The sequence below is a fragment of the Berghia stephanieae genome, chromosome 1 (assembly GCF_034508935.2).
Source record: "Berghia stephanieae isolate SIO BIC M18660-M18661 chromosome 1, UCSD_Bste_1.3, whole genome shotgun sequence".
Taxonomy (NCBI): domain Eukaryota; kingdom Metazoa; phylum Mollusca; class Gastropoda; order Nudibranchia; family Aeolidiidae; genus Berghia; species Berghia stephanieae.
In genome coordinates this window covers 54,544,493-54,554,621 of record NC_088360.1, presented here as the reverse complement: position 1 = coordinate 54,554,621, position 10,129 = coordinate 54,544,493, and the positions used below count along the sequence as shown (strand labels likewise).

General features: G+C 32.8%; 1 protein-coding gene across 1 annotated transcript in view; it reads right to left on the bottom strand.

Moving 5' to 3' along the window:
• Positions 1–9,527, bottom strand: part of LOC144972825 (uncharacterized) — a 45,555-nt gene extending 36,028 nt beyond the window's left edge. Inside the window, exons 1-5 of the mRNA XM_078914549.1 lie at positions 9,415–9,527; positions 8,960–9,090; positions 5,467–5,589; positions 1,388–1,509; positions 853–911 (exon numbers count right to left, since the gene is read on the bottom strand). Of these exons, the coding sequence (XP_078770675.1) occupies positions 853–911; positions 1,388–1,509; positions 5,467–5,589; positions 8,960–9,090; positions 9,415–9,527 (548 nt within the window). The remainder of the gene's footprint in view (positions 1–852; positions 912–1,387; positions 1,510–5,466; positions 5,590–8,959; positions 9,091–9,414) is intronic.
• Between the last annotated feature and the right edge of the window lie 602 nt (positions 9,528–10,129).

Here is a 10,129-nt window from a genome sequence, read left to right as displayed (position 1 = left end):
TTTCAAAGTTTTTAGTACGTTCAGATCCAAATAAATGGGTGTCATCAGCATATTGGTGGTATGACAGGCCAAAGCCCCTGATAACCTTTGAAAGTGGATGTATGTAGAGAACAAAAAGCACAGGTCCAAGAACTGACCCCTGTGGGATACCACATTCTTAAGGAAATTTGCCCGGACTTCAAACTATTTACAACTACAATTTGTCCCGTTGCATGTAGCTACAAAGCAGTAGAGATCTTCATATAATTTTTGTTAAAAAGATAATCAATTAAGCATTAAGAGTCATTTACGACTCTTATGACAAAAGATTTTTTTTTATGAAACATCACAACCTGTGCTTAACAGGCCTACAGAGTCATCAAACATCACTGATAGGCTTCCTGGTAAAGCAAGATAAATGTTGCATCAAACAGACAGTGTAAATTGTTTGATACCATTCATTTCGATACAAAACACTAGTATATAGTAAAGTACTTTCTGCCAAATCTCAGACACCCAGGGACAACTGGAAGGTCAGAAAAAAAATAAATCTGAACTACACCCAGAATCAAAGACCAGTCCCTTTGATATCAGCGGTCGGGACCCCCCAGACTGACAGAGCTGTATGAAATACAAATATCCAAAACTTCATGATTTTCTTAGGTCCAAGTATAATACAATTGAAATAACAAAACATTTGTTTAAGTGTCTTGATCCTAAGTGATTTAAGAGTTCATCTTGCCTCTCATTAATAATGAACTAAGATATTGATTCATTGACTGTATTATCTAAATTCTCTTACAAAAACAAATATTTAAAACAAGAATAATTATAAAGAATAATAATAAGAATAATATATTCAAAGTTACTCACTTAGCACCTGATATATCTCCATTTTTACAAAATCCTTCAATAAGATAACCATAGGTCACCTGAAATACAGGTAGGGAAATTAGAGCAAGTATATAACATCATTGTCAGATAAAGAAAGATTATACAATTTGAGAGCTATAAATTTGTTAATTTAAAAACAAAAAAGAGGTCAATCCATATTTGAGATAAAAGAAAAAAACTCACCTTCTAGGAAATTAATTAGCCAACCCTACAGAATAAATATTTTATGTACAAGAAAGGGAAAGGAGGGGGATCATGGGTTTTAATGGCCTAGATATTAAAAAAAAAAAAAAAAAAGATTTGAAACTCAAAAATTACTCTTATCCCTCACTTTTTCTTCATTTAATAAATTGTCAACAATAAAATGTGTTTTTAATCATCACTGTTTTTCTTCTTGTTTCTGTTTAATTGATAGCTCAGCTTTTTTTAAATAGATAAGGTGAAACTTAAAACCGAGGAGCTTAGGAAATTGTCTTTATCTTAGAGGTATTTTAATCAAATAATCTACCCTTACTTTATCTGGATTGATTCCAAATGACTTCATTGTCGCCAGCTCTTCTAATGGAGAAAACGTCTTGTCATTTGCACAATACACTTTCAGTTTCAAATTATACAACATTGTGGTAGGTTGCAGGGCTAGAAAACATGTTTGAAAAGAGAGCAAACTGATTAAGAAGAAATTAAAAAACCCCCCCCCCCCCCCCCAAAAAAAAAAAAACAACAACTGTTGCTGTCCTTTATCACTCCTAACTACAAATAGAAAACATAATTTTTCAATCTTGGTCTCTGTCTAATGGGCAAACAAAAAAAAAAAAAAGAGAATGCACTATCACTAACGCAACTGGACTGTTGAGCAAATTCTAACATGGCAGACAGTATGGGAAGACTGTGCCATTAGAAGGGAATTTAGAATAATTGAATTTAGAGTAAAAGTGTTCACCAGGGAAAAGGACACGCTCAGCCAGGTAATTTTGAAAATGTGGCTCAAAATACCAAAATATTGTATTTTGGTCATATTCTGACATGGCTGTGATCACATAATAAAGTAATAAAGTTTATTTGTATAGCGCCCAATCCATTGTACACACACCCATTTATACAAGCGCGCGCACACACACACACACCCTCACAAAGACAAACACATTCACCAAAACGTGCATATGCATACAGAGACGAAAAATATCTGTTAACATGAATTATTGAATGAAAATCATATCAGGACATATAACAATAATGGCGGATGAAGGGAGATTATAATATTATGTCATGAGAATTTTGATGTAACAAATGTATATCTTATTAAAAGGATGTTTTTTTAATCTAGTGAGCTTCTCATAAAATGAGATTTTAATTTCTTTTTAAAAGATGACTGGGAATCCACATCCCCGCTCTTAACATTGAATGGTAAAGAATTCTAGACAGCAGGAGCAGCATGAATAAATGCACGATCATCATAGGCCTTAGATCCTTTTTTTTAGCAACAAGATATGAAGTGAACAGAAAAGTGCCAGAAGACAATAGAGAATAAAAATTTTTCGCGGCGGTGGTGGGGTTTGAACCTGCGACCTTATTGGTACGACAACTCCGCCTGGCAGGTGAGAGCGTGGCTCTACCGTGTGAGCTATCCACGAACACAAAAATATTCGTTTCAAACTCAAAGTCATTACTAGATCCCTCTCTCACCTACTTCTTGAGACCGCCGATTCGTTCGTACACCACCATCGCGAATAATTTTGACCAGCAGTTAAGCTTAATAGCCAATATTCTCAACACAAACATATAACATAGAAACGATTGAGACATTGAGTATGCTCCGGTGTATGGGGTGAATTTTAATTCAGAAAAGTGAGTGGAGCAGGCACTTATGTTGGTAACAACAAGATATGAAGTGAACAGAAAAGTGCCAGAAGACAATAGAGAATAAAAATTTTTCGCGGCGGTGGTGGGGTTTGAACCTGCGACCTTATTGGTACGACAACTCCGCCTGGCAGGTGAGAGCGTGGCTCTACCGTGTGAGCTATCCACGAACACAAAAATATTCGTTTCAAACTCAAAGTCATTACTAGATCCCTCTCTCACCTACTTCTTGAGACCGCCGATTCGTTCGTACACCACCATCGCGAATAATTTTGACCAGCAGTTAAGCTTAATAGCCAATATTCTCAACACAAACATATAACATAGAAACGATTGAGACATTGAGTATGCTCCGGTGTTTTTTTAGGAACGCATATAATCGTGATTGAGAGTTGGATCTTAAAGAGCGTGAGGGAGTGTAAACATTTATCAAATCTGATATATAGGCAGAAGTTTCATTAATATGATTATAGCACATTACAGCAATTTTATATGTAATCCTAAATCTAATAGGGAGCCAATGTAAAGTCCAAAACAAAGATGTGACATGATCACTTTTTTTCCCTTTCAAAACTAATTTTGCCGCTTGATTTTGAATGCGCTGCAGTTTGCCGAGGACATTATTTGGAATAGAATACATGAGCATGTTACAGTAATCAAGTCTAGAAAACATCAAGGAAGAAATGAGGGTTTGAATAGATTTTTGATCTAAAAAATTAGCCAATTGTGAAATTCTTCTGAGCTCGACATATAAAGTCTTGCATAAATAATCTATATGGCAATGCATGGAAAGGGTCGAGTCAAAGTAAACACCCAGATTTCTAGCTCTGTCAGTAAAATGGACTTTTTCGTTTTCAATTGTAATAAAATTTTATACTCACTTTGTATTAATTTTTTAGGATCACACAAAAGAACTTCCGTTTTTTCTTTGTTCATTTTGAGCCTGTTTATTGTCATCCAGTTTTTCACATCTTCTATACAAATTTCCAGATTTACAATTAAAAAATCTAATTCAGATGGATAGACAGAGCTATAGACCTGGGTGTCGTCAGCGTACATGTGATAGCTGACCTCATGTTTTCTTATTATTCCTCCCAATGGTTGTGTATAGAGAGTATAAAGGAGCGGGCCTAAAATGGAACCTTGGGATAATCCATAATTTAAAGTTTGTGGGTTAGATTTGATGTTGTCTACCAGGACTGATTGTGTACGCCCGTCAATGTAAGACTTAAACCATTCTAAGGCGTTACCTGATACTCCAAATGTCTTCGACAAACGTGTAATTAATATGGAGTGATCTATGGTGTCAATGGCTGTGCTTAGATCTAACAGCGCTAAGATGGAGATTTTTCCAGCATCAGCAGCACAAAGAAAATCATTATTAATTTTAATTAGGGCAGTTTCGGTATTGTGGTGTTGCCTGTAGGCAGACTGATAAGGTTCGTAGAGATTATATCTAAGTAAATGATTTTTATGTTGCCTAACAACCACTTTTTTAAGGATTTTAGAGAAAAAGGGTAAATTGGAAACGGGACGAAAAATTTTCAGCTCTTCGGGGGATAGATTTGCTTTTTTTAGCAAGGGGGTAACAATTGCATGCTTAAATGAATGTGGTACAATCCCTGTAGACAGAGATTCATTTATGATTGAAGTAATAAAGGGCAAAAGGATATCAACATGAGAAATGAGTAACGATGCTGGTATTGGAACAAGAATGCATGTCTTTGGAGGTGAGGATTTGATTATTTCTTTGACTTCATCCTCTGTAACAGGAGTGAATGAAGAAAACAAAGCATCGCCTTTGAATGTCTTAAAGTCAGGTGTTCAGTATGAATTGCTATCTAGTTTCTTTCTAATTGAAGCTACCTTTTCCCGAAAGAAATTTCAGAAATATTCAGGAATATCCCCCCGCTGGAACCGACATAGGATGTGTGGATTTAGAATTTGTAGTAGACTTTCCAGTCAATGAGTTGGTGATGGAGAATAACGCCTTTGAAGTGCGACAATCCTTGATCAAAGTGTTGTAATAAGAAGACTTTGCTTCTTTGATCTTATGTTTCACGTTTTTGTTGTGATTTTGGTAAATTTCTTTGTCAACTGTCAGGAGTGATTTTTGCCATTTTCTTTCAGCACGACGACGTTCAGCTTTTGCTTTTTTAATATCATTGTTCATCCACGGTGCAGATTTTCTACTTGTGACGATGCGCATATTAATGGGGGCAAGATTGTTATGGAGATTTTTCAATTCAGTGTTGTAAGAACCGATCTTGTCTTTGTTGACCATGAATTTTGGAATTATATTTATGAGCTCTTTGCTGAAAATTTCATCGTTAATTCTTTCTTTTGATACGTGTTCTCCTTTCTGGTTTCAATTTTTCTGCATCTACCTCGAAAATGATGGCACAATGGTCGGGGATACATTTGTCTTTTACATTTATGTTGTAGAGCAAAGTAGTTTGGTCGGTGAGAATCCAATCTAAAGAGTGACATATGACTATGATATCATAATCTGATTCACATGCAAAATTCATAATAAACATACTTTTCAAAGGAAAACTGGAAATTCCAAACAATCATCAAAAATTTTAGATAATGACAGAAAATAACGAACTTCATTATGTAACTCTAGTAAAACTGAAGGAAGAATTGAATAAGAACAATTCTCCAGTCGAAATTTAGATCAAATTTCTGAAAGTTCCTGAAAATCAAAAATGTAAAACACTTCAAAAAACTTACAAAATTCTTCAAGCCTATTCCAAATATTTTCAGCATACTGAAGTCTGTTACTTGAGGAAGAATCGAAAGGCCCGAAACTACAAATATGTAAAAGCAGGACAACATCTTGTTCTGCCACAGGGCCTGGTTCCAGAAACAAAACAAAAAGATAATTTGTAAATAAACACCTCTAATTCATGTTATATGTAATAGGAAAATATAAGCATGCACTTCGTTAAAAGACATGAAACTGAGGATTTCAAAAGTTTTACCACCAGACAGGGAATTTATTATCTCATTGATTGGACACTGACATAGTACTGTCACCCTATTAGTTTTATTTATTTTTGAAATTTTTTCTACTACAACTCAGTTCTTTGTCAAATTTCTAATAAGTATGCTAAAATCATGATGAAGAAACTAACTAACTAACTAACTAACTAACTAACTACTACTAACTAACTAACTAACTAACTAACTAACTAACTAACTAACTAACTAACTAACTAACTAACTAACTACCTAACTAACTATACTAACTAATAACTAATCTAACTAACTACTAACTAACTAAACTAACTAACTAACTACTAACTAACTAACTAACTAACTAACTAACTAACTCTAACTAACTAACTAACTAACTACTAACTAACTAACTAACTAACTAACTAACTAACTAACTAACTAACTAACTAACTAACTAACTAACTAACTACTACTAACTAACTACTACTAACTAACTACTAACTAACTAACTAACTAACTAACTAACTAACTAACCTAATTAACTAACTAACTAAACTAACTACTAACTAACATAACTAACTAACTAACTAATCTAACTAACTACTAACTAACTAACTAACTAACTCTAACTAACAACTAACTAACTAACTAACTAACTACCTAACTAACTAACTAACTAACTAACTAACTAACTAACTAACTAACTAACTAACTAACTAACTAACTACAACTAACTAACTAACTAACTAACTAACTAACTAACAATACTAACTAACTAACTAACTAACTAACTAACTAATAACTAACTATAACTAACTAACTAACAACTAACTAACTAACTAACTAACTAACTAACTAACTAAACTAACTAACTAACTAACTAATAACTAACTAACTACTAACTAAACTAACTAACTAACTAACTAACTAAACTAACTAACTAACTAACTAACTAACTAACTACTAACTAAACTTAACTAACTAACTAACAACTAACTAACTAACTAACTATAACTAACTAACTAACTAACTAACTAACTACTAACTAACTAACTAACTAACTAACTAACTAACTAACTAACTAACTAACTACTACTAACTAACTACTAACTAACTAACTAACTAACTAACTAACTAACTAAACTAACTAACTAACAACTAACTAACAACTAACTAACTAACTAACTAACTAACTAACTAAACTAACTAACTAACTAACTAACTAACTAACTAACTAACTAACTAACAAACTAACTAACTAACTAACTAACTAACTAACTAACTAACTAACTAACTAACTAAACTAACTAACTAACTAACTAACTAACTAACTAACTAACTAACTAACTAACTAACTAACTAACTAACTAACTAACTAAACTAACTAACTAACTAACTAACTAAACTAACTAACTAACTAACTAACTAACTAACTAACTAACTAACTAACTAACTAACTAACTAACTAACTAACTAACTAACTAAACTAACTAACTAACTAACTAACTAACTAACTAACTAACTAACTAACTAACTAACTAACTAACTAACTAACTAACTAACTAACTAACTAACTAACTAACTAACTAACTAACTAACTAACTAACTAACTAACTAACTAACTAACTAACTAACTAACTAACTAACTAACTAACTAACTAACTAACTAACTAACTAACTAACTAACTAACACTAACTAACTAACTAACTAACTAACTAACAACTAACTAACTAACTAACTAACTAACTAACTAACTAACTAACTAACTAACTAACTAACTAACTAACTAACTAACTAACTAACTAACTAACTAACTAACTAACTAACTAACTAACTAACACTAACTAACTAACTAACTAACTAACTAACTAACTAACTAACTAACTAACTAACTAAACTAACTAACTAACTAACTACTAACTAACTAACTAACTAACTAACTAACTAACTAACTAACTAACTAACTAACTAACTAACTAACTAACTAACTAACTAACTAACTAACTAACTAACTAAACTAACTAACTAACTAACTAACTAACTAACTAACTAACTAACTAACTAACTAACTAACTAACTAACTAACTAACTAACTAACTAACTAACTAACTAACTAACTAACTAACTAACTAACTAACTAACTAACTAACTAACTAACTAACTAACTAACTAACTAACTAACTAACTAACTAACTAACTAACTAACTAACTAACTAACTAACTAACTAACACTAACTAACTAACTAACTAACTAACTAACTAACTAACTAACTAACTAACTAACTAACTAACTCTACCTAACTAACTAACTCTAACTCACTCTCTCTACTCTCCTCTCTCTCTCATCTCTCTCTCTCCCTCTCTCTCTCTCTCTCTCTCTCTCTCTCTCTCTCTCTCATCTCTCTCCTCTCCTCTCTCTCTCTCTCTCTCTCTCTCTCATCTTCTCTCTCTCCTCTCTCTCTCTCTCTCTCTCTCTCTCTCTCTCTCTCTCTCTCTCTCTCTCTCTCTCCTTACCAGCCTGACTCTCCCCTGTCTCTCACACTTTTTCCCCCAATACAATTCAAACTCTCAAACACACTGGAATAAATAGACATTATTGCATACTTTAAAGAAAATAAGTCCCTTTTAAAATATTTAACCCCACCGTCCTTGGTAATATGGACTGGTTTAATAATTTGTTTAAAAACCCCAAAAATGTACATCTCAACCGTTACAAATATTATGTCATTAATCCTTATGGAAGACATAGTGAAGGAAGCAAATAATTGTAAAAACATGAGCTTTTTATGTAGCACAATATCCATTTAATGTGCTCAAAGCGCTTTACAAGGGTCCCTGACCAACAGCAACATGTAACATGAAGAACGAGACATGACACCTGTTAGGCGATATTACAGTTTTTTTCCGTCAGAGACAACACTGTTAATCGCCAGGTACTCATTTTACACCTGAGTATGGTGAGAGAATGTGAGTAAAGAGTCTTTTCCAAGGACTCAACTATGCGCTGAACGAGGCTCGAACTCAGGACCTTCTGATCCGAAAACGAGTGTCATACCACTAGACCACATAGCCGCACATTGTACATGATGAAACTTCCAAATCTGGCCAAGCATTGAAAAAACTGTAGATTAATTAAATAAAAACTATATTTTTAAAAATTACAAACAAAAAAAAAAAAAAACCCTCTGCCAATCTTACTCTTTACACATAAAGAACCCTGACAATATATAATTTATACAGATTTAATACTTTTGGTTTACATACCACTCTCCTTTAATGAAGAAAGAAAAGAATTGTATTGGTATGTTGAAACTCCCAAATTACGGTCTATTCTCGAATGAATGTTGATCAGAAGGCGCTTTTTCTTCTCTGGAACATCAGCTAAACATCTTGCACTGTAAAATATAAAAGATTTCAAGTCTTTTAATTATAAGACTACTTTTAACATTTATTTTTTTTTTAATCTGAACTTCGTGAGATTTGAACCCAAATTATCTAGATTTAATGTTTAAAAACCTCATATGCCAGAGACCCATCTGTCTAATGGCAGTTATTAGTCATACATTTCTAAAAAAAATTCTACTTCTTTTTTTTTCTGGTGTGATTTCAAACGTGTCAGTCGCGCATACTTAATATATCTATATCAACCCAGCCACCATAAGCAGATGCCCCATGATAATAACTTCCGTAACCCTATTTTTATGAGTCCCAATCATAACCAGAAAACTGAACAGATCAAAGCCACTCTCCCATTGGTTGAAATTTCTTGCCAGACATCTAACATGGCATTAGCATTGTTAATAAGTAGTCCTTTTAGAGAGATGAGGCCCATGGAGCTGGAGTTAATCCCAGTTTCTATAGCGTGAAATGGACAATAGCAATTGTTTGCCACCATTTGGATAGGACACTAGTTTATCGCAAAGTGCTTTCCACCAGATCGAATAGACCCATCCATATATATAAATATATATATATATATATATATATATATATATATATATATATATATATATATATATATATATATATATATATATATATATATATTTATATATATGGATGGGTCTATTCGATCTGGTGGAAATATATATACATATATATATATATCGTGGATGGCGAACATTTTTTAAAGACAACTTGATATTGATATTTTGACTTCAGAAATGATGCAAAGAGGGAATTATAAAGAATGCTACTGGGACAATAGTGAAAACGAAAGTTCTTACACCAGAGACGCCAACTTTAAATTTGGCTCACATGAGTTTCAGACACCACTCGTAAGAATTTCAATGCCGAAAGAGGAATTTCCGCACACAAGAAAAAGGAATAGGAATGGTATTTGGCATTGTGTTTACATATTGTATAGTTCTAAATAGATAACAGATTAGAATTATATTATGATACATAAACACATTGCCAAATACAATCCCAAAG